The following is a 26,327-nucleotide window of genomic DNA, read 5'->3' as shown; positions in this document are numbered from 1 at the left end:
GAAGAAGGTAGTTCAGGGTTTCAGGGTTTCAGGGTTCCCTGTAAGCCCCACTAAGGAGCTAAACTTTTTGTTTGTTTGTTTTCTTTTCTTTTTTTTTTCCTGTAGCGATGAGGTCTTGCTTTGTTGCCCAGGCTGGTCTCGAACTCCTGGGCTCAGGCAGTCCGCCCGCTTTGGACTCTCAAAGGGCTAGGATTACAGGCGTGAGCCACCGTGCCTGGCAGGAGCTAAACTTGATTAGAGGAACAGAAGAGAGCCACACGTGGGCTCAGAGGCAGGGAGCTCAATCTCCTGCACATTGGGATGCACCACTTGGGCTGCTGAGCATAGGTGGATGAGGGTAGGGGGAGACGTGGGGGCCCCACTGGTGGTCACTGTGGCGTCTAGTTGGAGGAGATGGTAGCCCAGCTGGGGTGAAGAGGAGAGGCAGACACAGGACATAGGTAGGGACAAAAAAGCAGAGCATGGCCGGGCGCGGTGGCTCACGCTTGTAATCCCAGCACTTTGGGAGGCCGAGGCGGGCGGATCACGAGGTCAGGAGATCGAGACCACGGTGAAACCCCGTCTCTACCAAAAATACAAAAAATTAGCCGGGCGTGGTGGCGGGCGCCTGTAGTCCCAGCTACTCGGAGAGGCTGAGGCAGGAGAATGGCGTGAGCCCGGGAGGCGGAGGTTGCAGTGAGCCGAGATCGCGCCACTGCACTCCAGCCTGGGCGACAGAGCGAGACTCCGTCTCAAAAAAAAAAAAAAAAAAAAAAAAAAAGCAGAGCATGTGGCTCTGCACCGACCTCCACCCAATCATGACGACCCTGTCTTTCAGAAAGTCCCACCGCCTCTTTCTGGCTTCTCAGAGGCCCTCAGCCTTCCTTGCACCCCTGGTGCTGGTGTTCCTCCTGCTGCCCCTGAGCTGAGTGCCCTGGGCAGCTGTGTCCATCCTCAGCTGGGGCAGGACCGTGCCTGGGAGAGTGCCGTCCTGCTTCAATACCCAAGCCCCTGTGACTCTAGGGCCCTGATCTTTGTCAGCCATGTCCCCATGCCGGGTATCAAAAACTCACCTTCCCAAGGTATCTTCACCTTCCCTGATCTGTCATCCAAATTGGACCAGAGGAGCTAGACCTGGAAGAATCACTTCCGCGTCCACCAGGGACAGAACTGTCAGGAGGGAAGGGGCAGGGTGCATTGTCTCATGCCTGTAATCCCAGCACTCTGGGAGGCTGAGACAGAAGGATTGCTTGAGGCCAGGAGTTTAAAACCAGCCTGGTCAACATAGCAAGACTCCATCTCTGCAAAAAAAAATATTAAAAAATCAGCCAGTGTCTGTAGTCCCAGCTACTGGGAATACTGAGGTGAGAGGATTGCTTAAGCCCGGGAGGGTGAGGCTGTAGTGAGCCATGATCATACCATTGCACTACAGCCTGGACAACAGAGTGAGACCGCATCACTAAAAATAAACTTTTTGAAAAAGGAGGAAGGCCGGGCGCGGTGGCTCACGCTTGTAATCCCAGCACTTTGGGAGGCCGAGGCGGGCGGATCACGAGGTCAGGAGATCGAGACCACGGTGAAACCCCGTCTCTACCAAAAATACAAAAAATTAGCCGGGCGTGGTGGCGGGCGCCTGTAGTCCCAGCTACTTGGAGAGGCTGAGGCAAGAGAATGGCGTGAACCCAGGAGGCGGAGCTTGCAGTGAGCCGAGATTGTGCCACTGCACTCCAGCCTGGGCGACAGAGCGAGACTCCATCTCAAAAAAAAAAAAAAAAAAAGAAAAAGGAGGAAAGGGGTCTCCCTTTGTCTTTGAAATACAGCACTGTACCTTCATCTGGCCAGAGCATTGCTCCACTCCCTCCTCTGACCACCTCCTTTTATTTGCACCCTCCAGCTTTCCTGTGTGGCCCCACACTCAGGGTACTCTGGCGGCAGGGTGGTGAGGAGGTTTAAGGTGGGAAGGGGGCCTGTCCTTTCCACCTTGAACCTCCTTGCCTTTGAGACTGGGCTGTGGAAGGGAGACATCCCCTGTGCCATTGGTGACTGCTCTCTCTCCCACCTCAGCACCCGTCCGTCCCACTGGCTAACTGCTGGGCCGATGAGGACTGCCCCGAAGGGGAGAGAGGCACGCACAGCCACGGTAACTGTGGGCTTTGTCTTCCAGTGCCCCCAGCAGGGTGGGAACCGGGCTGGGATCCTGGGTGGCTCCCGAGTGCAGGCCCTGCTCGCCTCTGTCCCTGCATCTCTCTTTCTGCCAACAACCCCCTGGCTGAAGCCCTCCCCAGGCCTGTGGAGATTTGAAGGTCTGGAGTTCATCTTTTGTTTTCTAGGCGTAAAAACAGGCCAGTGTGTGGTGTTCAATGGGACCCACAGGACCTGTGAGATCTGGAGTTGGTGCCCAGTGGAGAGTGGCGTTGTGCCCTCGTAAGTGTCCCCACAATCCCCCACCCCCACTGGCGCAGGGCCCCAGGCCTGGCAGAGGCCATCACCTCCCTTCCACCTGCAGGAGGCCCCTGCTGGCCCAGGCCCAGAACTTCACACTGTTCATCAAAAACACGGTCACCTTCAGCAAGTTCAACTTCTCTAAGTAAGCAGAGTGGGTCTCATCTGCCCCAAGACCCTCCTTGTCCCCTACCTCTTCTGACCTCTCCCACTCCTCCCAGGTCCAATGCCTTGGAGACCTGGGACCCCACCTATTTTAAGCACTGCCGCTATGAACCACAATTCAGCCCCTACTGTCCCGTGTTCTGCATTGGGGACCTCGTGGCCAAGGCTGGAGGGACCTTCGAGGACCTGGCGTTGCTGGTGGGTCCCGAGTTGGGGGCAGGGTTCCTAGAGGGCTCTGGGAGAGGGTCCCGGGCCCACCTACCGGTGGAACAGCTATGTGCTATGTGCAGGGTGGCTCTGTGGGCATCAGGGTTCACTGGGATTGTGACCTGGACACCGGGGACTCTGGCTGCTGGCCTAACTACTCCTTCCAGCTGCAGGAGAAGAGCTACAACTTCAGGTGAGGCCTCACTGCTCCCAGTGCCCAGCTGCTGTGCCCATCACCCTCTCCCTGTGGCAGCCAGGACAGACCACACCCAGGCCCAGCCCTCTAGATATTCCACTACATGTGCAAGGGGGTCCCAAGAGGAGGAGAGAGCTGTTCTCAAGCCCATATCCTCCAGCACAAGCTCCATCCTGCTCCCCCAAGTCCTGAGCCCTCCACCCCATCTGTCCCAGGCCCCTGTCCAGCTCAGGCTCCTCACTGCCAACCCTTCCTCCACCCTACCCCGCTTCTATTATCTCCCCTCCACAGCAATGGGGTGTTTCATTTTTACTTTCTCCTTCTCCCCTTCAGCTTTTTTTTTTTTTTTTTTTTAAAGACAGAATCTCATTCTGTCACCCAGGCTGGAGTGCAGTGGCCCGATCTTGGCTCACTGTAACCCCCGCTTCCTGGGTTCAACCGATTCTCCTCTCTCAGCCTCCTGAGTAGCTGGAATTACAGGCGCCCGCCACCACTCCCAGCTAATTTTTATATCTTGGTAGAAATGGGTTTTCACGATGTTGGCCAGGCTGGTCTCAAACCCCTGACCTCAGGTGATCCACCCACCTCAGCCTCCCAAAGGGCTAGGATTACAGATGTAAGCCACCGTGGCTGGCCTCCCTTTAGCTTTTACCTAAACATTTTTTTTTTTTTTTTTTGAGACGGAGTCTCACTCTCTCGCCCAGGCTGGAGTGCAGTGGTGGGATCTCAGCTCACTGCAAGTTCCACTTCCCAGGTTCACGCCATTCTCCTGCCTCAGCCTCCCAAGTAGCTGGGACTACAGGTGCGCGCCACCATGCCTGGCTAATTTTTGTATTTTAGTAGAGACGGGGTTTCACCATGTTGGCCAGGATGGTCTCGATCTCTTGACCTCGTGATCCACCTGCCTCAGCCTCCCAAAGTGCTGGGATTACAGGCATGAGCCACCATGCCCGACCTTTTTTTTTTTTTTTTTTAAATGGAGTTTTCACTCTCTTGTGGTCCAGGCTGGAGTGCAATGGCATGGTCTTGGCTCACTGCAACCTCTGCCTCCTGGGTTCAGGTGATTTTCCAGCCTCTGCCTCCGGAGTAGCTGGGATGACAGGCATGCACCACCACACCCAACTAATTTTTGTATTTTTAGTAGAGATGGTGTTTTGCCATGTTGGCCAGGCTGGTCTCTAACTTCGGACCTCAGGTGATCCGCCCACTTCGGCCTCCCAAAGTGCTGGGATTACAGGCATGAGCCACCATGCCTGTTTTTTTTTGTTTTTTTTTTGAGACGGAGTCTTGCTCTGTCGCCCAGGCTGGAGTGCAGTGGCGCAATCTCGGCTCACTGCAAGCTCCACCTCCCGGGTTCACGCCATTCTCCTGCCTCAGCCTCTCCGAGTAGCTGGGACTACAGGCACCCGCCACCATGCCCGGCTAATTTTTTTGTACTTTCAGTAGAGACGGGGTTTCACCGTGGTCTCGATCTCCTGACCTCGTGATCCGCCCGCCTCGGCCTCCCAAAGTGCTGGGATTACAAGCGTGTGCCACCGCGCCCGGACTTTTTTTTTTTTTTTTTTTTTTAGATGAAGTTTTGCTCTTGTTGCCCAGACTGGAGTGCAGTGGCCTGATCTCGGCTCACTGCAATCCTTGCCTCTCGGGTTCAAGCAATTCTCCTGCCTCAGCCTCCCGAGTAGCTGTGATTACAGGTGCACACCAACCCACCCAGCTAATTTTTGTGTTTTTACTAGAGATGGGGTTTCACCATGTTGGTCAGGCTGGTCTCGAACTCTTGACCTCAGGTGATCCACCTGCCTCAGCCTCCCATAGTGCTGGGATTACAGGTGTGAGCCACCGCGCCTGGCCTCAAAGTTCATAAATTGCATTTATTTATTTATTTATTTTGAAACGGAGTCTCGCTCTGTCACCCTGACTGGAGTGCAGTGGCACAATCTCGGCTCACTGCAAGCTCCGCTTCCCGGGTTCATGCCATTCTCCTGCCTCAGCCTCTCCGAGTAGCTGGGACTACAGGCGCCCGCCACCACGCCCGGCTAATTTTTTGTGTTTTTAGTAGAGACGGGGTTTCACTGTGGTCTCGATCTCCTGACCTCGTGACCCGCCCGCCTCGGCCTCCCAAGGTGCTGGGATTACAAGCGTGAGCCACCGCGCCCGGCCCGATAAATTGCATTTATTATCATGTCTTTGAGTCTTCTAAACAGATCTGTTGGATCCTTCTGCCACCGACTGTCACCTCGTCATGCAGGCAGGCACACACGGCCACCAGGCCTGGGGATGATGCCCCTCAACATAGCTCACTGCACCCCGTCTGATCTGGCTTCCCCAACCTCCCCAGCCCTTCAAAACCATGTGGGGCTGGCTCCCACCCACATCTTGTTCCCCCGACCTCTGTGCTGGCAAACCACCTGTGTGTATGTTCCTCCAGGCCCAGCCTCATGTTTCCTCCAGGAAGCCTACCCCAGTTCCCAGGGAAGAGTGAGTTCCCATCTCTGGAATCCCTCAGCCCTGAGCCTGCCCCTTCACATCCCCCGCTGCTGGGTCTGTTTAGGGACTCCTCTGTCCCCCGTCCTCTCAGCAGGCAGGGAACTTCTGAGGGACAGGTCTTCGTTTGCTTTTTCTGTTTTCTCACCAATTACACAGGGCTGAGACCCAGGACTCAGGCTTGGGCTGGGGGTTTATAGAGTCAATTGACAAGCTGGACAGAGGCCTGGCAGGGCCAGCCCACCTGGGGGTGGGCAAAGCAGGTCACCAGAGCCTTCTTTCCTGCCCACAGGACAGCCACTCACTGGTGGGAGCAATCGGGTGTGGAGGCCCGAACTCTGCTCAAGCTCTATGGAATCCGCTTCGACATCCTCGTCACTGGGCAGGTAGGCACAGGTAGGGGTCAGGCCGGGGATGAGATGGGGCAGGCAGACGGGGCTGGAGGAGGCATGAGGCCAACAGTCGTGGGCTGAGAGATTCAGCTCAGATCTCTCTCAGGCAGGGAAGTTCGGGCTCATCCCCACGGCTGTCACACTCGGCACCGGGGCAGCTTGGCTGGGCGTGGTGAGTGTGAGCACTGTGGGCACCTGCAGGCTGCTGTGAGTGCCTCTGACCAGGGTGTGTCCAACGCATGCTGGAGCTTCCAGTGCCTGCACATTGAGTCTCGGGGTGCAGACTGGGGAGGTGGCAGGAGAGCAGGCTCGGGGGCTGGAACATGGGTTGGCCCTGCCTCTCCCAGGTCACCTTTTTCTGTGACCTGCTGCTGCTGTATGTGGATAGAGAAGCCCATTTCTACTGGAGGACAAAGTATGAGGAGGTGAGCTGAGGTCGCTCTGCCTGGACTCTGGGTTCTGCCACACTTAGGAAGATGTTGGCTGGATCCCTGACCTGCTGTCCTCGTCTGCAGGCAAAGGCCCCGAAGGCAACCGCCAACTCTGTGTGGAGCGAGCTGGCCCTTGCATCCCAAGCCCGACTGGCCGAGTGCCTTAGACAGAGCTCAGCACCTGCACCCACGGCCACTGCTGCTGGGAGTCAGACACAGACACCAGGATGGCCCTGTCCAAGTTCTGACACCCACTTGCCAACCCATTCCGGAAGCCTGTAGCCGTTCCCTGCTGGTTCAGAGTTGGGGGCTGGGAAGGGTGGAGCCTTGCCTGGGGATCTCAAGGATGCGGCCCCAGCATGGAGGATTGGGGGTAGAATTCCACCCTTGAACCCCAGCAGACAGTCCCTCCCCCGACTCCCACCTTGGCAGGGTGCTGCCTCGGGGAGCCACAGAAGTCGGCTGTGTTTTGAGACGGCAACAGAACCTGACCCGTGGAGACTGGGAGAGCCCAGCAGGCACCTGTATTGCAGGGCTGCGACTGCATGTGGCAGGGGCTTCTGCTGCGTCTGGGCCTGGAGGTCTCTCTGTCCCCAGTGTTCCTAGCAGAGGTATGCTTACCAGTTGTCAGCACAGACCCTCCTGCTGCCTGGGTCCTGGCCCTCCTCCCCCATCTGCACCCCCATCATAGGTAGAGACCCCACCCTCCCATTGGTCCTACATGGGGCTGTGCAGCTGGAGCCAAAAAGGCAAGGTACAAAGAGGAGTGATGGGGGAGGGGGATTGTTTCAGCTTCTCTGGTGCTGTGATGCCCCAGGAGAGTCTTAATCTAGGGAATGGGGTGGAGTAGGCAGATAATCCACCTCCCTATGCCCCAGGCAAGGGCAGAGCATGTATCTTGGGCCCACACCTGCTCAGTTTATGAGGACTGGCTGCTTTCCAGTGGTAGCCCTTTTGCCATGGAGGGCTGGGAGAGAGAGCAGAGGGTGGCAGGGCTAAGTTGGTGATCACTGGGTTCTTCAGGACCTTCTATATCCCTCCTCAGTGACTCCCCCACCCAACCCCTTGGAATCTTTCCTCCAGGCTTCCTGAGAGCCCTGGGGGTGGGAGGCTGTGGGAGGCTGTACAACTGAAATTCACTTCAGTCCAAGTCATACCTAGGAAGCTGTCGGGGCAGCTGCTCGAGGGAGGCCCTGACTCTGATCCCAGGCTGGGTGGAGTGGCTGGAAAGAATGGTTCCAAACAACAACACTGAGATCTCCCTCAGGCTGGCCAGGTTTTGCAGCTGGAATTCTTTTCTTGGTCCCAGGGTGGGGCAGGGCGGGGCAGGGAATTCCAAGTGTCCATCCCAGGGAGGCAAGGGGCTGCTTTCCACTGTGGGTACCTGGTGATCAGGGCATGCTGTGGAGGGCCAGGGGTGGGGTTGAGACTGGGCTGACATCTGGAATCATCTGCCACCTGGAGCCTCAGTAAAATGCCTAGGGTCCCTGCTGCCTCTCAATCCTCAGAGCCATGTCCATGGGGAGGTGGGCCTGAAGGGCTAAGGTGGGAGAGCGTGGCCTCTGAGGCCTGGGTATCCAAGGGGGGGCACATGCACCTGATTCTTCTTGGGGCCCAGAGAAAGCTGATGTCATGGCTGGACAAAGTCACGGAGTAAAGCCAGCAAAGCCACCCTCTTCCTGTGTAGTCCTAACAGGCATGACTGGAAAGTTGGGGGGGTCTATGGTAGACATGGCACAGCCATGGGGAGACCAGTGGGGTGGTGCAGGGTGGACTTGGGGACCCTACCCCCGAAGACTGAGGCCCTGCAGCTACCAGGTGGGCTAGAAGGTAACGGAACAGGCCTGGGCACTTGTGCACCCATGGAGGAGCATGAGGGCCACACTCTTTTCACCTCAAAGCCCTTGAAGAGTGGGCAAAGACGGCAAGAGAGCCGCAGCCTGGGCCCGAGCTCAGAAACAGCTATTGCCTCAGTCTGCGCACAGGCGTGCACCCCAGGGTAGTGCCTGCAGGGACGCATGTGTCCCTGTGGGAGTGCCTGTGCCAGGCAGGCCTCAGGCGCATGCCACGCTCAGAACCCTGCTGCCCTTTCTAGGCAGCCTCCTTGGGGCCCAAGCTCTGCTCCCTGGATCTGCCACCTAGCAGACATGGGGAGCCTGACCCCATGGCTGTCATGGAACCCTCCTTGCCTGGTATATGTGGCTCCCCTCTTCGCTGGGCACCTGGATCCAGGCCCACTTGTGTCCCTGACTCAGGGTGGTCCCAGGACTGGCACCTACTCTTTGGAGAGCCCCAGCATCTTTGATATGGATTGGAGACAACTGCCTGGTTCCCTGGGGCAGGTGAAGACTCGGTGCCACAAAGAATGCCACAGTGGATATGCCAGCAGGCCACATGGCTGGCCAAGCAATTATTATAATGGATCCCTTGGGCTGTGGGCCTTCCCATCCACCCCACCACAACTGCCCAGGTAGCTGGGGCTGATCATAAACAAGAAGGCTCTGGGCAGGGTCCACGGCACCAGCACCGGCCAAGGCCCACTCCTGAAGACCCGAAGCTCAGCCCCTGGATGAAGGTCCTAAGGTCCTGAGGACTCCCCAGCCTGCGCAGGCCTGCAAACCCAGGCTGCCCACAACAGAAGGGGCTCCCGGCTTGTCTGGCCTCTCTGGCCTCCCAAGCAGGTGTGGGAGGGCGGGGCAAGTGTGGGCTGACCAGCTACTCCATAGGGTCAGGGTCCTGTGCTGGTGCCTGGCTGGGGGGCTGCACAGCCTGCACTGTCTCTTCCAGGCTGCCCCTGGGGAATACCACGTCGTGTGTGGAGTCCGGCCCTGTCAGCTCCCGCTGGTTCTCCTTGCTGTGCCGGATGCCGTAGCCAAAATACACTGCAAGTCCTAGACAGGGCAGGAGGCAGGGCATGAGCCTGAGGTACAGGTTCCAGCCCTTCCTGTCCTCTTTGCCCTCCTCCTGACCCTGGTCCCAGCCTGGCCCCCACTCACCCATCAGCAGCCAGATGGAGAAGCACACCCAAGTCAGATAGCTCAGTATCAGCATGAAGCAGATGTTGAGGACGATGCTCAGGGTTGGAATCAGGGGAACCATGGGGATCTGAGGAGGCAGAGGCAGGGCAGGGCTGGGCCGGGCTGCAGGAAAGATCTGCCAGCCCAGGGCTCACTTTCTTGGGAATCCGTAGAGCCTTTCTCCCTTTCAGGAGATTGTGGAGACGTGCTCACTCACTATGCAGAAAGGGGTGCAGGATGGATGTGCCGTCCTCCCCAGCCCCGTGAGCGTTGTTCATTCTGGGATGGCAGTGGGGGAAGGGGAGGCAGCTGCCTGGGCTGAGCGCGAGTGGGTGTTGGCTAGGGGAGGTACCTGAAATAAGTCTTCCCGATACTGTTGCTGGTGAGCAGGAGCAGCAGGATGTAACCCCATTGTGGGAGCTGCAGGGTCGAGTTCCCAAAGACGAGCACGCAGCCTATGGTGATGGCCGAGGCCAACATAACGCCAAGCGCCCAAGTCACCACTGCTCCAGGGCTGTACCCATCCAAGAAGCCCAGGTAGGGCCTCAGGGCTGGCTTCAGCCCCCCTGGCTCAGGGACGGAGGTGTGCGCAGTGCCCGCCAGCTGTAGGTGGTCTGAGAAGGAGCTATGCTGCTTGGTCAGGGGGCTGGGGCTGGCTGGGCCTGGGGAGCTGGGTGGGGAAGACTTCTGGAAGCGCGGCACAATGATGCTGGTGGCCACGAAGGTGTAGGCCAGGAGTGTTCCAAGGGACAGGAGCTGAACCAGTGACTCCAGGTCCAGCAGCAGTGCCAGGAAGGCCATGAGGAGCCCGAACACCAGGGTGCCCGCCACAGGCACCTGTGTCCGGGGGTGCACATGGGCAAACACCTGGAAGAAGAGCCCATCGGCGGTCATGGCATAGACAATGCGTGGCAGGGAGAAGAGGAGATTGAGCAGGACGCTGTTCATGGCTGTAGCAGAGAGAGTGGGGAGGGTCAGCATGGCGGAGAAGCCCACCAGGGGCCTCTGCTAGGGGTCGGTGCATGGGTGGCTCCTTGGGAACATGGGCATGAGCTTGTCTGGGCTCTCAGAGTAAGCATGAGTGTGTGTAGGAGTAATAGATTGTCAGCGCTTTGCCCAAGAACAGGACATCTGGGTTAGGTCGCAGGCCCACCTGGAGCATCTGATGAGGGCTGAGTCCCTCTGCCTAGGAAATAATTTATAAGGACATGCCCAGAACTAACATGCTATGGACCATGTGTGGGGCGGTCCCTTCCAAAAAGTTTCTGAAGAAACTTTTTTTGAAGTGAAGAGTTTCTCATAATTAGCACTTTCCTTGCCCCGTTATGCAACTGGTAAAACAGCCCCAGGTGAAGGTGCATTCCCCAAGAATCTGAGGACAGGGCCCCCCTTGCTCTTTTCCCTGCCACCCTGCCCAGGAAGAGTCTCTCACCGCAGATGGAGCCAGCTGCCACGATGAAGCCAGCCCACCTGTAGCCCCGCTGGTAGAAGGCATCTGCAATCCCTGAGTCGGGGTCCAGGCTGTGCCAGGGCACCATGAGGGTTAGCACGGTGGAGACAAGGATATAGGCACCAGCTGCAATGGCATGCGAGATGGCGATGGCCAGAGGCACGGACCACTGTGGGTTCTGGGCCTCCTCACTGGAGGCGGCAATGACGTCAAAGCCCATGAAAGCATAGAAGCAGTAGGCAGTGCCAGCCATGACACCGGAGAAGCCAAAGGGTGCAAAGCCGCCTTTCTCAGCGCTCCAGTTGTGAGGCTGGGCCAGGATGAAGCCCAGGATGACAATGAAGAGGATGCCGATCAGGGTGATGGCCGAGAAGGTGTGATTGAGCCAGACGGAGACACGGGCTCCACGGGAAACAGGCAGAAGACAGGAGGATGATGCCAGCAGCCAAGAAGTCCAGGTGGTGGCCCAGGAGGGGCACCTGCCAGGAACCCACGTGAGTCTCAGTGAAGCTTTGGATGCAGTGGCTGAACATAGAGTCCAGGTAGCCACTCCAGGCACGGGCCACAGCGGCGCCACCGATGATGTATTCGAGGAGAACATTCCAGCTGATGAGGAAGGCCCACAGATCGCCCATGGATACATAGGTGAACAGGTAGGCAGAGCCCGTGAGTGGCACACGTGCCCCAAATTCTGCATAGCATAGGGCTGCCAGCAGGGAGGCCACAGCGGCCACACCGAAGGACAAGAGCACAGCAGGGCCAGCCACCTCCTTGGCCACAGCACCTGTGAGCACGTAGAGGCCCCAGTCCACCATGCCAATCACGCCCAGAAGAGTCAGGTCCAGCGTGGACAGGTAGGGCCACAGTAACCTATACATGGTGGAGTCCTCCAGCGGCTTCAGGCGGTTCAGCTTCTGGCATAAGCGTGCCAGGCTAGCAATGCTGGGCAGCCCCCAGGCCATGGCAGGTGGCCGAGAAGAGCACCGAGCCAGCTACTGGAACCTGCTAGGGCCAGAGGGGAATGACAGGATGCCCAGCCAGGGCCTGGCCGGCCTTCCATCCCTCCTGGTCCAACCACCCCCAGTCCTCTCTCCGTCCCTGACCTGGGGACCTGGACACCCTCACCAGGGGCCTGCTGGAGAGCTGGAATGGGGCAGGTGTCAGAGCCTGTGGGCAGGAGGTCATAGGAAGCCTGGAGGCCCTGTCTGCATCCCAGGCAGCAAAGGAGGCCTGGTGAGGCCCCAACTGCTCACCTGCTCCATAGCCCTGAGGGGTGGGGAGGGAGCAGCTCCAGGGGGAGCAGGGAGAGAGGCTGGGAATGGCTCAGTGGTGGGGTCCCAGAGCCAGGTGAAACCGAGGCTTCCCCAGAGTGGTGCCGGACCGGAACAGGAGCCGCGGCTCTGCGTCGGGGCGGGCGTGGCCCCGGCAGCCACCTGGCCACAGAGAGACAGTGGCGGCTACATACACCCCCGCCCCCGCCCCCGCCCCGGTGGCCAGGCTGGAGTATCGGCGCGCCAGGCGGAGTGCAGGGGCCCCCTGGGCCCGCACACCTCCCCATGCCCGACACACCGCTGCTGCCAGAGCCAGCTCTTCTGCGCCCACGTCCCTGGACACCTGCGCCTTCGTCTGCTCTTGGGCCTGAGCTCCTCCCAGTCCCCGTCCCCGTAGGATCTGCTGCAACCCACCTGCTGCCGCCGCCGCTGCCTCCGCTCTGAGCACTGAGCCCGCCCAATTTGCTGACGCCCAGCCCAGGGCCCGCCCCCACCACAGGCCCCCCGCGCGGCCCCACCCGCTGCCACACACCCAGATGTTTCACCCTGCCCACGCTGCCCGACCTCGCAAGGTCATTACCGGAGCTCACCGGGGTCTAGGGAAGCCCTGTGACTGTGACTCAGTCACAGATGGAGGTCAGACTGCCGGCTAAGTGACTAGCCTAGGTCACTTCGGGGAGGTTAAGGGCCACGTCTGAAATTCCTCAGCCCACCTTCTTTCCACTGCAGCGGACACCCTTCTTGATCCCTCACCCCAGTACATGAAACCCACCCAGCTGGGCCCCAGACAGGCCCCACAGCACCGTCATGTAAGCTTCAGGCACAGTGAGTTAGATGAAGACGTGGGTCTGGCAGAGTGGCCTGGGGCAGTCCCTGATCTCTACTTTTACAATGGGGTGGCAGTGAGCCACCCTCACAGGTTGGCAAGAGACTGCAGCCTTTTGAGAGAGTTCTGCGAATTGAGGGAACGCACACTGGCTGTTTTGAGCCTGCAGCTACCATGTCCTGCAAGGGAGCAAGCAGCTTCTGGGACCAGCCTGCAGCCCTCCTGTGGGGGACAGGAGCTCCTCAGACCCCAGTGGCAGCCCTTCCTAGCCTAGGCGCCTCTGGCAGGCCGGGAGGGCCCTATGGGACCCCAATAGCAGATCCCCACTTGTGTTTATTAGCGACAGCCACTGTGTCCTGAGTACTGCATTCCAGCGCCCCATGCCCCTGGCAGGCAGCTATACAGCAACACACCTGGCTAATTTTTTAATTTTAATTTTTTTAGAGACTGGGTCTCACTATGTTGCCCGGGCTGGTCTCGAACTCCTGGACTCAAGTGATTTTCTTGCCTTGGCCTCCCAAAAGGCTGTGATTACATTCACGAACCATGGCGCCTGGCCTCCCCAGAATGCTATACTAGACATGTGTTCAGGCTTATATGTGGTTTGTAGAATGGGATCTTAGGAGCATCTGCAGCCTATCCAGCCTATTGGGCTGGTGACAGGATGATGGACTCCCAGACAAGATGGTGCCAATTTGGAACATTCTGCCTCAGCCAGAATGCCAATACCTTCTAATATTTGGCTGGTATTGTCTTGAGGAACTTCTCAGGTGGCTCCCACTTCCAGTGGGATGGTAGCTTCCTTACCCCATCCCTGTGTTGCCTGAGCGGACGCCCCTTGTCCTGAAATGTCACCACAAAAGTCTAGGCACTTCAGGCCAGAGGGTTAGGCAAATTTGTAATGGGAGCTCCCCCAAGGCCTTACCAATGACCGCCTTATTGCTGGTGTCCAGTGTTTTGGAGTGTTGACTTTTTATCTACCTGGAGAAGGTGTGACACCACACCCTCTGCCACAGGCACTAACATACAACAGATATGTGAGACTAAGCAGGGCTGATGCAGTAAATTGTACATTTCCAGGGATATTTCACTCACTACTGAGTGAGACAGTTACACAGAGCAACCCCACAGTGATGCAGTGAAGATAAACCACCAGGAAACAAAAACTTTCTAACTCATTCTACAAGGCCAGGATTACCCTGACACTAAACTCAGCAAAGACATCACAAGAAAAGAAAACCACAGACCAAAATCCCTAATGAATATAGATGTACAAATCCCCAGCAAAACACAGTGGACTCTTGAACAACACAGGTTTACTAATACATAGATATTTTTCAACCAAATGTCGATCCAAAATACAGTATTTGGCTGGGCCCAGTGGCTCACACCTGTAATCCCATCACTTTGGGAGGCTGAGGCGAGAGGATCCCTTGAACCCAGGAGTCTGAGGCTGCAGTGAGCTATGATCCTGTCACTGCACTCCAGCCTAGGTGGCAAAGCAAGACCCTGTCTCCAAAACTACTAAATAAATAAATTAAAATATGTGGTGGGTGCCTGTAATCGTGGCTACTTGGGAGGCTGAGGCAGGAGAATCACTTGAACCCGGGAGGCGGAGGTTGCAATGAGCTGAGATGGCACCACTGCACTCCAGCCTGGGTGACAGAGTGAGACTCTGTCTCAAAAAAAAAAAAAAAAAAATTCATATGGAAATACAAGGGATCCAGAATAGCCAAAATACTTGGGTATTTTGCCTGGGTAACATAGGGAGACCTCACCTCTACGAAAAGGTAAAAAAATTATCTGGGCATGGTGGCATGCGCTTGTGGTCTCAGCTACTGGGAGTAGGGGGTGGTGTTGAGGTGGAAGGATTGCTTGAGCCTGGGAGGTTGAGGTTGCAGTGAGGCATGTTTGTGCCACTGCACTCCAGCTTGGGTGACACAGTGAGACCCTGTCTCAAAAAAAAAAAAAGACAGAAATTAAAGACAACATAAATAAATGGAAAGACATCCCATGTTCATAGACTGTAAGACTTTAAATATAAAATGGCAGTATTCCCCAAACTGGTCTACAGATTCAGGGGTTGCATAGATTCAGTGCAATTCCTATTGAAATCTCAACTGCCTGTTTTGCAAAAATCATCAAAATTCATGTGGCAATGCAAGGGATCCAGAATAGCCAAAATACTTTTGAAAAAGTTTTGGAGGACTTACAATTCCTGATTTCTAAACTGGTTGCAAAATGACTGTAATCAAGGTTGTGGTGGTGACATAAGAGTAGACACATAGATGAACGGAATAGAATTGACAGTCCACAAATAAACACTTATGTTTATGGTCAAGTGATTTTTTTAAAGTAGACTTTATTAGCTGGGAATGGTGGGACACACCTGTAGTCCCAGTTACTCAGGAAGCTGAGTTGGGAGGATGGCTTGAGCCTAGGAGGCTCAAGGCTGTAGTGGGCTTGATCATACCTGTGAATAGCCTCTTCAGTCCAGCCTAGGCAACACAGCAAGACCCTGTATCTAAAAAAAAAAAAGATGAGTTTTCAGAGCAGTTTTAGGTTCACAGCAATATTGAGCAGAAAGTACAGTTCCCATATACCTCTGCTCCCACACATGTGTAGCCCCCTCTCCCACTACTGACATCCAGCACCAAAGGGGCATATTTGTTATAATCGATTAACCTACATTGACACATCATTATCACCCAAAGTCCATAGTTTACATTAGGGTTCACTCTTCCAGTTGTACATTCTACGGGTTTGGACAAATGTGTAATGACACATATACACACCATTATTGTATCATACAGAGTAGTTTCATTGCCCTAAAAACCGTCTGTGCTCTACCTGTCCCTCCCTGCTAACACCTGGCAACCACCTATCTTTTTCCTGTCTCCATAGTCTAGTCTTACCTTTGCAGAATCTTATATAGTTGGGATTATAGAGTATATTCTTTTTCAGGCTGACTTCTTTCCCTTAATTTGAGATTCCTCTGTGACTTTTCATGGCTGAATAGCTTGTTTTAATTTTTTATTTTATTTTTATTTTTGAGACAGAGTCTCACTCTGTCACCCAGGCTGGAGTGAAGTGGCGTGATCTTGGCTCACTGCAGCCTCTGCCTCCAGGGTTCAAGCGATTCTCATGTCTCAGCCTCCCGAATGGCTGGGACTACAGGCGTGCACCGTCACACCAGGCTAATTTTTGTATTTTTAGTAGAGACGGGGTTTTCCCATGTTGGCCAGGTTAGTCTCAAACTCGTTTCCTGAAGTGATCCACCTGCTTCAACCTCCCCAATGTGCTGGGATTACAAGTGTGAGCCACCCCACCCGGCCTGTGCTATTTCTAAAATGCAGGAGATGAAGTTGCCATGTGAAAGATGCAACGTTCTTATCTTCAAGGATGAGAAGTTGAAATGAGAGAATTCTGTACAGACCTTGTTGAAACACTGTTATCTTTTAAGCCTCCCCACATAATTTAGTTGCTTCTTCATAACTTATTATTCTTTGTCCAATTCAATGTATAAGTAACAGACTCTAACTTCTTCTTTGGGTCTTCATATGTCCTTATGAGGGTTCCCAACCCATGTAAAACTTGTACCCAATAAATTTGTGGGACTGTGTGGTGGCTCACTCCTGTGATTCCAGTGCTTTGGGAGGCCGAGGGGGGCTTGCTTGAGTCCAGGAGTTCAAGACCAGTCTGGGCAATATAGTGAGATCCCGGTTCAACAATTTTTTTTTTTTTAATTAGACCCGTGTGGTGGGTGGCATGTGCCTGCAGTTCCAGCTACTCGGGAGGCTGAGGTGGGAGGATAGCTTGAGCCCAGGAGTTTGAGGCTGCAATGAGCTATGATCTCGCCACTGCACTCCAGCACCCCTTATTTATAAGTAAATGTAATGGCTAGCCTTAGGGACTCTGTTAGCAAGACTAAAGAACAGAAATCAGATGTAGAATAGCATATAAATAAATTTGTGTGCTTTTCTCCTGTTAACCTGTCCTATGTCAATTTAATTCTTGGGCCCAGCTGAGACTCTCGGGATGGAAGTGGAGTTTTGCCACCCCTACAGTTTCTGGTGACAAGGATGGAATCCTCTCAAGCCTAAAGATGGGATCCTGGGAGAACAAATAAAAGCAGGCACAGGTAGGAATTCTTACCAAAGTGAACTCTTTTTTTTTTTTTTTTGAGACGGAGTCTTGCTCTGGCGCCCAGGCTGGAGTGCAGTGGCGCCATCTCGGCTCACTGCAAGCTCCGCCTCCCAGGTTCATGCCATTCTCCTGCCTCAGCCTCCCACATAGCTGGGACTACAGGTGCCCGCCACCACGCCCGGCTAATTTTTTTTTGTATTTTTGGTAGAGACGGGGTTTCACCGTGTTAGCCAGGATGGTCTCAATCTCCTCACCTCATGATCCGCCCGCCTCGGCCTCCCAAAGTCCTAGGATTACAGGCGTGATCCACTGCGCCCAGCACAAAGTGAACTCTTCTGGATCTCTGTCTGTAGTGCCTGGTTGAAAGAGAGTCAAATTTTTCCTTGTCCCTTTCTAAATTCAAACTGGCAGGAGAAAAGCATGGTAAGAATTGATTCTTTGAGTTATGACTCTTGTGTCAACCTTAAATAATGAGATTCAGAAAATATCAGCTAGTCACGTTGGCTTATGCTTGTAATCCCAGCACTTTTGGAGGCCAAGGTGGAAGGATCACTTGAGGCCGGGCGCGGTGGCTCACGCCTGTAATCCCAGCACTTTGGGAGGCCGAGGTGGGCGGATCACCTGAGGTCGGGAGTTCAAGACCAGCCTGACCAATATGGAGAAACCCCGTCTCTACTAAAAATACAAAATTAGCCAGGCATGGTGGTACATGCCTGTAATCCCAGCTACTTGGGAGGCTGAGGCAGGAGAAGCGCTTGAACCTGGGAGGCGGAGGTTGCGGTGAGCCAAGATAGTGCCATTGCACTCCAGCCTGGGCAACAAGAGTGAACTCCGTCTCAAAAAAAAAAAAAAAAAAAAGGATCACTTGAGCCCAGGAGTTTGAGGCTGCAGTGAGCTATAATTGCATCACTGCATTCCAGTCTGGGTGACACAGACCTAGTCTCCAAAAAAAAAAGAAAAATAAGAAAGGAAATGTGATTTTTATTCTAGTGCAAAGCTTGAGGATGGACACCCAGGAAACAGCTTCCAAAGGGTTGGGGTCATTGCTCCAAAGTGGAGAAGCTAAAGTTTCACTCATAGAGGCAGAAAAAGTGTCAGCAGGATTGCAACATCTTCTGTGCAAATCCAGTATGTTAGATTCCATTAGTACAGCTTGCTACGTTCTAAGGAAAATTGTTTCAACATTCCGTGAGAAGAAGTCAAGCTCTGAGGGCATCTTATCTCTGATGCTGCTCAGTCATTTCTAACCATTTACAGGAAAAAGCAGAAGTTGCAACTGCATGCCACATGGCCACATTCCTCCTGAGGCTCATAATAATGTAAAGTTCCAACAGCTTGGTGGTGGCTCACACCTGTAATCCCAGCACTTTGGGAGGCTGAGGTCGCTGGATAACTTAAGAAAGGAGTTTGAGACCAGCCTGGCCAACACAGCAAAACGCATCTCTACTAAATATACAAAAATTAGCCCAGCATGGTGGCGGGCACCTGTAGTCCCAGCTACTCAGGAGGCTGAGGCAGGAGGATTGCTTGATCCTGGGAGTTTGAGGCTGTAGTGAGCCATGATTGCAGCACCGCACTCCAGCCTGGGTGACAGAGGGAGACCTTGCCTCACAAAAAAAAAAAAAAAGAATTATTTGATTTCACACTTTTTCACACTTCTGAATTTGATATTTGGCTCTGCATACATAGTGGCTATTGACCCACAGCCTCCCAGAAATAAGGCTTGTTTTCCATGTTTCTGTTGTGTGGTTTATCATATCTTGTTTTATGTCTTGAGAACATGGCTCTGTGACCAATGAAAATATTCTCTTTGGTTTCTGCCAGCTGCGGGGGGTTGGGGGGACAAGTCCTTGTTAGGCTGCTAGCCAGCTGCCCAGGAATCAGAAACACAGTGTTTCTGTCCAACGGTTCCAGCTCTCAGAGGAGTTTGTCCTACTTGTCTCAGCTTTCATTGCCTTGATAACAATTAGGATATTTGCTTGCTTAGGCTATCTTGAGAAAGACTTTGGATCTTGAGGGGGATTGCATCTTTTCCAGCTTGTTTGGGATGCGCTTCTGTTTCTCCAGTTAAGCCAGAAAAGGCATACTGATTTTAAGCCATAAAAAGGCTTATTGGTTTTTTTTTTTTTTTTTTTTTTTTGAGATGGAGTCTTGCTCTGTTGCCCAGGCTGGAGTGCAGTGGCGCAATCTCGGCTCACTGCAAGCTCCGCCTCCCGGGTTCACGCCATTCTCCTGCCTCAGCCTCTCCGAGTAGCTGGGACTACAGGCGCCCGCCGCCACGCCCGGCTAATTTTTTTGTATTTTTAGTAGAGACAGGGTTTCACCGTGGTCTCGATCTCCTGACCTCGTGATCCGCCCGCCTCGGCCTCCCAAAGTGCTGGGATTACAAGCGTGAGCCACCGCGCCCGGCCAAAGACTTATTGGTTTTGAGTCACAACTAAAGTAGTTATAACATTGAAGATTTGGACTTTTGAATCGAAAAGCTTTTTTTTTTTTTTTTTTTGAGACAGGGTCTCGCTCTGTTGCCCGAGCTGGAGTGCAGTGGTGCAGTCTCGGCTCACTGCAACCTCTGTTTCCCAGATTCAAGTGATTCTGCTGCCTCAGCCTCCTGAATAGCTGGTATTACAGGCATCTGCCACCATGCCTGGTTAATTTTTTGTATTTTTAGTAGAGACGGGGTTTCACCATGTTGGCCAGGTTGGTATCAAACTCCTGACCTCGTGATCTGCCTGCCTTGGCCTCCCAAAGTGCTGGGATTACAGGCGTGAGCCACTGTGCCCAGCCTAAAAGTATTTTTATTAAAGAGAGCTATTAGCCAGGTGTGGTGGCTCACACCTGTAATCTGAACATTGTGGGAGACTGAGGTGGGAAGATCGCTTGAGCCCAGGAGGTTGAGCCACAGTGAGCTATGATCTTGCCACTACTGCATTCCAGCCTGGGCAACACAGTGAGACCCCATCTCTAAACCGCCCCCACCCACACACAAAAAAGGGTGCTTTCATCCTAAGCAACTGTCGTATTGGTAACTAGAGAAAGGTCAAATTAAAAAGAAGACACAAAGAAATATAGGCCAGGCACGGTGGCTAATGCTTGTAATCCCAGCACTTTGGGAGGCCAAGGTGGGTGGATCACGAGATCAAGAGATCGAAACCATCCTGGCCAAAATGTTGAAACCCCATCTCTACTAACATACAAAAATTAGCCAGGCGTGGTGGTGCACGCTTGTAGTCTCAGCTACTCTGAAGGCTGAGAAAGGAGAATCTCTTGAACCCGGGAGGCTGAGGTTGCAGTGAGCTGAGATCACGCCATTGCACTCCAGCCTGGGCGACAGAGCCAGACTCCGTCTCAAAACAAAAACAAAAACAAAAACAAAAAAACTTAAGTATCTGAGGAATTGGGCTGGGTGCAGTGGCTCACACCTGTAATCCTAACACTTTGGGAGGTCAAGGTGGGCGGATCACTTGAGGTTGGGAGTTCTAAACCAGCCTGGCCAACATGGTGAAACCCTGTCTGTACTAAAAATATATATAAAAAAATTAGCCAGGTGTGGTGGCATGCACCTGTAATCCCAGCTACTTGGGAGGCTGAGGCAGGAGAGCATTACTGGAACCACTTGGGAGGCAGAGGTTGCAGTGAGCCAAGATCACACCATTGCACTCCAGCCTGTGCAACAGAGCCAGGCTCCACTCAAAAAAAAAAAAAAAAAAAAAAGCGTCTGAGGAATTAACTAGAACAACCCCTAGTATGCTCGTCTGAGATTAAAAAAACGTGTTGAATGTTTAACATTTAGGTGCTTTACTTCAATAATGTTTGATATTTGCCTAATATATATGTCATAAAAATTGCCAGCAAAATAAAACTTAAGATAATAACTAGCTTTGTCTAACGTTTCATGAAGTTTTCACAATTCAAATATAATTATTAAATAAACTAAACTTATATAAATGCAAGTGGGAAAAAATTTGTAAATAAGTTATTATTATTATTTTTTGAGACTAGGTGTTGCTCCATTGCCCAGGCTAAAGTATAGTAGTGGGACTGTAGCTCACTGCAGCCTTGAACTCCTCTTGCCTCAGTATCCTGAGTAGCTGGGGTGATGCCTGGCAAACTTTTAGAAAAATTTTCTTGTAGAGTGGAGTCTTGCGATGTTGCCCAGGCTGGTCTCAAATTCTGGGCCTCAAGCAATCCTCCTGTCCTGGCCTCCCAAAGTGCTGGGATTACAGGCCGGAGCCACTGTGCCCAGCTATAAATAATTTTTTATTGTTTTAATTTTTATTTTTGACTGACTCATTGCTAGACATGCTATTTAAATAATGATTATATTTTATAAAATATGTCTACTTTAAATAATGATTATATTTTATAAAATATGTCTACTTTAAAAATATGTCTACTTTAAATAATGATTATATTTTATAAAATATGTCTACTTGGCCGGGCGCGGTGGCTCACGCTTGTAATCCCAGCACTTTGGGAGGCCGAGGCGGGCGGATCACGAGGTCAGGAGATCGAGACCACGGTGAAACCCCGAATCTACTAAAAGTACAAAAAATTAGCCAGGCTCAGTGGCGGGCGCCTGTAGTCCCAGCTACTAGGAGAGGCTGAGGCAGGAGAATGGCATGAACCCGGGAGGCGGAGCTTGCAGTGAGCCGAGGTTGTGCCACTGCACTCCAGCCTGGGCGACAGAGCCAGACTCCATCTCAAAAAAAAAAAAAAAAAAAAAAATATATATATATATATATATATATATATACTTAAAAATAATTTCCAGGAGTTTGAGGCTGCAGTGAGCCATGATTGTGCTACTGCACTCCAGCCAACTCCAACTATTATTGTCTAATAATAATAACAATAAGAAGAATAATAATTTCTGGCCGGGCATGGTGGCTCACGCCTGTAATCCCAACACTTTGGGAGGTCGAGGAGGATGGATCACCTGAGGTCAGGAGTTTGAGAACAGCCTGGCCAACATGGTGAAACCCCGACTCTACTAAAAATACAAAAATTAGCCAGGCGTGGTGGCAGGCGCCTGTGATCCTAGTTACTGAGGAGGCTGAGGCGGGAGAATAGCTTGAACCCAGGAGGCAAAGGCTGCTGTGAGCCGAGATTGCACCACTGCACTCCAGCCTGGGTGACAAAAGCATACTCTGTCTCAAAAAAAAAAAAAATTCCAAAATCTTTTTGGTAACCTAAACCCTTAAAGTCAAACTAAGTTAAATTAAAAGATGGTTATTTGTTGAATATCTAGATCACTTCCAAATAAGATATAATACAGAAACATTGATTACTGAACATAAGTATAAGCTTATCTAACTTTGGTTTCTTACTACACAGGAACAAAAGATATCTGTGTCTCTCAAGAAACATGTCCTGGGCTGGCCATGGTGGCTCATACCTGTAATCCCAGCACTTTGGGAGGCTGAGGGAGGAGGATCGATTGAGCCCAGGAGTTTGGGAGCAGCCTGGGCAACATAGTGAGACCCCCTATCTACATAACATAATACAATTCTCTGGGTGTGGTGGCCCATGCTTGTTGTCCCAGCTATTCTGGAGAGTGACGTAGGAGGCTCACTCGGGAGTTTGAGGCTGCAGAGAGCCATGATCATGCCACTGCTTGGCTCTTGCTATTGGAGCCTCCCTGAGCATGTGCCCAGCTCCTGGTGTCACACTAACAACCTGGAGAGAACCCAGAGGCAGGACCAGGATGGGAGGGGCCTGGACCTCACTGGAACTGCTGCTGCCCAGAGCTCAGCTTTCTGTCACCCACAGGCTGGGAGGCCTTAAGTGATTCAACCTCACTGAGCCTCAGTCTTCTCCTCTGAAATGGGGATCACAGGACTTCCTGCCAGGCAGGGGATATGTGAAGACTGAACGAAATGATTCACACAAAGATGTAGCCCAGTGCCTGGGGCACACTGAGCATATGCTGAGCCTTCAGCCACGGGTGGCCACCCGGGGCTGGCAGAGGAACGAGGGGCCCGCTGGGAGGATCCTGGGCAAACTCACCTCTGGGCATCTGCCCTGCACTTGGGCTGGCGTCACAAGGAAGCTGGTCACCAAGAAGAACATGTTCTCTCCCTAGGAGGCAAGTCTCAAGGTTGGCCTGGCTGGGCTTGCGTTGACTGGAAAGGCCAGAAGCCGGCAGCCTGGTTTATGAAGGAAGGGATGTTGGCCCCATCAAGTCATTAACCCTGTCCCCCCGTAAGGCAGATTGAAGCAGAGATGGGAGGCTGGCAGTGGTTCTGGCCATTTGTGAGACCAGGAAGCCTCGTGCCCATGTCCATCTCTTGAGACAAGTTTCTTTCTCATTTGTTCAACCAAAATATCTTTTATTTTCTTTCTTCTTTATTATTTTTTTTGAGACAGAGTCTCACTGTCACCCAGGCTGGAGTGCAGTGGCATGATCTCGGTTCACTGCAACCTCCGCCTCCTGGGTTCAAGGGATTCTCCTGCCTCAGCCTCCTGAGTAGCTGGGATTACAGGCGCACAGAGTTTCACTTTACTCATCCAGGCTGGAGTGCAGTGGTGTCATCAACTCTTACTGCATCCTTTAACTCCTGGGCTCAAGAGATCTTCCTGCCTCAGCCTCCCAAGTAGCTGGGACTATAGGCTGCAGCTACCATGCCTGGCGTCAACCAGAATATTCCAACAGCCTGCTGCTTCTAGTACTGAAGATCCAGGAGAGAGCTGGGCCCGGCACCTGCCCAGGATGGAGAAGAGGTGAGTCTCCCATCCCACACACAGCAGCACCGGCATGGCAGGGCACAGGTGAGAAGACAGAAAGCTCTGCTTGTGGTCAAAGGGTGGCCAAGGACGTTGGAAGGGGAGGCTGACCGTGAGAACACTGAATTTGGGGAATGCATGCCCAGGAAGGGAAGGTGAGGGCTGTGCAGAGGGTGCTGAGAGTGGTAGCCATTGGGATTAGGAGGGATGGGTGGCCACCATCATTGGTGGGGGGCCTCCTAAGGGTAGAAGCAGGGGCTGCAGGGGCTCACGATGCCTGGTGTGAAAGTTCAGCTTGGCTGCTGCGTGGTGTGCACCAAGCAGTAGGGAGGAGGCGAGAGGGGCATCTGAGGGCCCTCTAGGAGGCCATAGTCTCATGCAGGCATGGCATGGGCAGCAGTGAAAAATGTTGGAAGGGACAGGAAGGGGTTGAGGCTGAGTCATGGGTCTGGCTGAGGCACTAGTGGATGTCACAGCCATCGTGACTAGTGGACGTCACAGAGGCCGTGCCAGGAGAGGGAAATAATTGATCTTTGGACATGTGAGTGTGCACCTGGAAGACAGCTGTGCTCTGGGCAGGTGATCACTGGGGCTACATACACCCTGGGTATCAGAAGAGCAGAGGTGGGTGGAAGTTAAGGCTGTGGATAAGCTGGGTGGAGGGAAGAGGAAAATGCAGCTGAGAAGGGTGGAGGAGGAGCATCTGACCGAGGTGCCCCAGGTCAGGGAGCAGGGTTACAGGAAGTTCCAGGCCCTGGCCCCCCCACACCCCTCCCACACCACTCTCAAGCTCAAGCCATTAGTCTCAAACACTCCCTTCTTTTCTGTTGGCAGCCTTCGGAAATGCAGTTTCTCTGGCGTGGTTTCTCAACCTGTCCCTTTTTCTACCAGAAACCTCCCACACATCCCTGAAAGTCCTGTCCAGGTGCCACTCCTCTGTGAAGCCCTTCCTGAGAACCCGCAGCAGCCTTTGGCATCACATGCTTCTCTCTCGCACACACTGGCTGCATGGCGGGTGTTCAAGCTGTCAGCAGGGAAAGGAGCTCCCATCAGCAACACCAGGGCCCCCACCTGAGGCGGCTTCACGAAGTCGGCCACATCCCACAGCCGGTTTCCAAGCTCCTTGATCTGAGTCACGGAAATCCCTTTGAGTTTGGTGGTGATGGAAATCTGGGGGTCCAGGTCCCTCTCCTGGTAGCCTTTTTTGGTGAGGAGAGCCCACCTGGGAAGGAGAAGATGGGCAGTGTGGTGTGTCCCCAGCGTGTAGTGACAGGGGCGGAGCTGGGCCCTACATGCTCAGTTCTCTCCCCACACCCTACAGGCTCCCAGTCCAGCATCCTCTCTGGCCCCACTTCCCACTCCAGACCCCCTGAACGAGACAGAAGCTCCAGCCATGCATCAGAGAGCCAGTGCCCTCAGACAATCACTTTCACCAGCCAGCACCCACCCCCAGCCTCAGTACACCCAGCTCCCAGCTTATAGACTCCCCTGACCGGAGATACAGCTGGTGGTCCCTCTGGGGGCCTAGTGCTCCAGCTCTCACAGATGTTAAGGACGATGTCTAGTGCCCCCTGCGTGGGGCCATGGGGAGGGACTGGGAAGGAGGCAGCTGGACACACAGGACAAACACAAAGCTTGTTCTTGCTCTCCTGTCTTGTATTGCCTACCTCCCACCCCGTCCCATTATGCCCCCTTCCTCTCCAGCCCCTAAACAGCCCAACCCTCAACTTCAACCCAGCAGGACCAAGCCCCATCCCCCATCTCTTCCCTTGCCCCTCCAGCCTGGCCAAAAGCTCTTCTCTCTTACCCTACCACATAGACCACGATCCCAAGCTGCAGCAGCCTCTGCAGGGCGCCCACCCGCCCGTTCCTGGTCATCACATACTTCTCCGTCTTATAATCCAGAAGCCCCCAGCCTGTTGTAGCCCCTGGGGAGCCCATGCTGCCAGCTCCTGCTAGCTGCGGGCACATGAGTCAGCATGGCAGCTGCAGCCACAGCTGAACAGGAGGCAAAGCAGGGCCCGAGCCAGGCCAGGCCAGCCGCTGTTAAAGGGACACTTCCACTAAAGCAGGATCCAGCCTCCAACACCCAGCCCTCAACCCCTAACCCCAGCTGCCCTGCACCTCCCACCCTCCCTACATTCCCTTTGCTGGGCCCTGGTGGCACACAGAAGACAACAGCCCTGTCCCTGCCCTCTGGCCTCACTTCCTCCGGTGGGGTGGGCGTGGTGAGAGGATGGGGAAGGACAGCTGTTATCAGTGCTGTGAGAAGACGGCCTGAGGGCAGCAACAGCCCCGGGGGGGCTCTGAGTAAAGCTTCAGGAATAAGTGACTTCTGAGCTGACGCTTGCAGATTCTGAAGTTCAACAAGCAGACAGCGATGGGGATGGAGGTTCCCAGGGGAGCGAACAGCTTATGCAAAGGCCAGCGCATGCAAGAGAACTGAGAGCCAGAGTGAGAGGGTGACCTGGCTCTGCGAGGTTCCCCAGGCCCTCCTGAAAAGCTGTTCCCAAGTTCAGTGAAGAAAACACAAGCTCTGGAGTCAGACATGTTTCCCATTCCATGAAAGGGGGGCAAGGCTGGAACCGCCTAGGGGAG

The 26,327-nt window shown here is 53.6% G+C and overlaps 3 protein-coding genes across 15 annotated transcripts in view; 1 reads left to right on the top strand and 2 right to left on the bottom strand.

The window, feature by feature from the left end:
• P2RX6 (purinergic receptor P2X 6) overlaps positions 1-22,981 on the top strand; it is a 34,865-nt gene extending 11,884 nt beyond the window's left edge. For 4 of the 13 annotated variants that reach the window (XM_032139027.2, XM_058431971.1, XM_058431970.1 and 1 more), the window contains 9 exons: positions 2,044-2,119; positions 2,310-2,403; positions 2,486-2,566; positions 2,643-2,784; positions 2,877-2,986; positions 5,766-5,859; positions 5,972-6,037; positions 6,213-6,290; positions 6,381-8,611. In XM_032139027.2, the coding sequence (XP_031994918.1) occupies positions 2,044-2,119; positions 2,310-2,403; positions 2,486-2,566; positions 2,643-2,784; positions 2,877-2,986; positions 5,766-5,859; positions 5,972-6,037; positions 6,213-6,290; positions 6,381-6,578 (939 nt within the window). In that variant the 3' untranslated portion in view covers positions 6,579-8,611. Of the gene's footprint in view, positions 1-2,043; positions 2,120-2,309; positions 2,404-2,485; positions 2,567-2,642; positions 2,789-2,876; positions 2,987-5,765; positions 5,860-5,971; positions 6,038-6,212; positions 6,291-6,380; positions 8,612-16,884; positions 17,002-22,340 lie in introns of those variants that run through there. The other 9 variants (XM_058431977.1, XM_058431981.1, XM_058431979.1 and 6 more) reach the window with 9 other exon arrangements.
• Positions 8,901-11,846, bottom strand: SLC7A4 (solute carrier family 7 member 4). The gene is given in 6 exon segments (XM_032139014.2): positions 8,901-9,187; positions 9,293-9,401; positions 9,666-9,703; positions 9,706-10,263; positions 10,746-11,179; positions 11,181-11,846. Coding segments are annotated over 6 exon segments (1,860 nt in total). The 5' UTR covers positions 11,726-11,846; the 3' UTR covers positions 8,901-9,011.
• LOC116459197 (P2X purinoceptor 6-like) lies at positions 17,273-26,314 on the bottom strand. The gene is made up of 4 exons (XM_058431982.1): positions 26,197-26,314; positions 24,801-24,951; positions 23,013-23,084; positions 17,273-17,362 (listed from the first exon to the last, which is right to left on the bottom strand). The coding sequence occupies exons 1-4, from the start codon at positions 26,286-26,288 to the stop codon at positions 17,300-17,302; spliced, it is 378 nt and encodes a 125-aa protein (XP_058287965.1). The 5' UTR covers positions 26,289-26,314; the 3' UTR covers positions 17,273-17,299.
• Positions 26,315-26,327: the final 13 nt, after the last annotated feature.

This window comes from Hylobates moloch, unplaced genomic scaffold, assembly GCF_009828535.3.
Source record: "Hylobates moloch isolate HMO894 unplaced genomic scaffold, HMol_V3 SCAFFOLD_19, whole genome shotgun sequence".
NCBI lineage: Eukaryota > Metazoa > Chordata > Mammalia > Primates > Hylobatidae > Hylobates > Hylobates moloch.
Note: the sequence above shows the minus strand (reverse complement) of the source record. Positions and strands in the feature narration are given on the sequence as shown.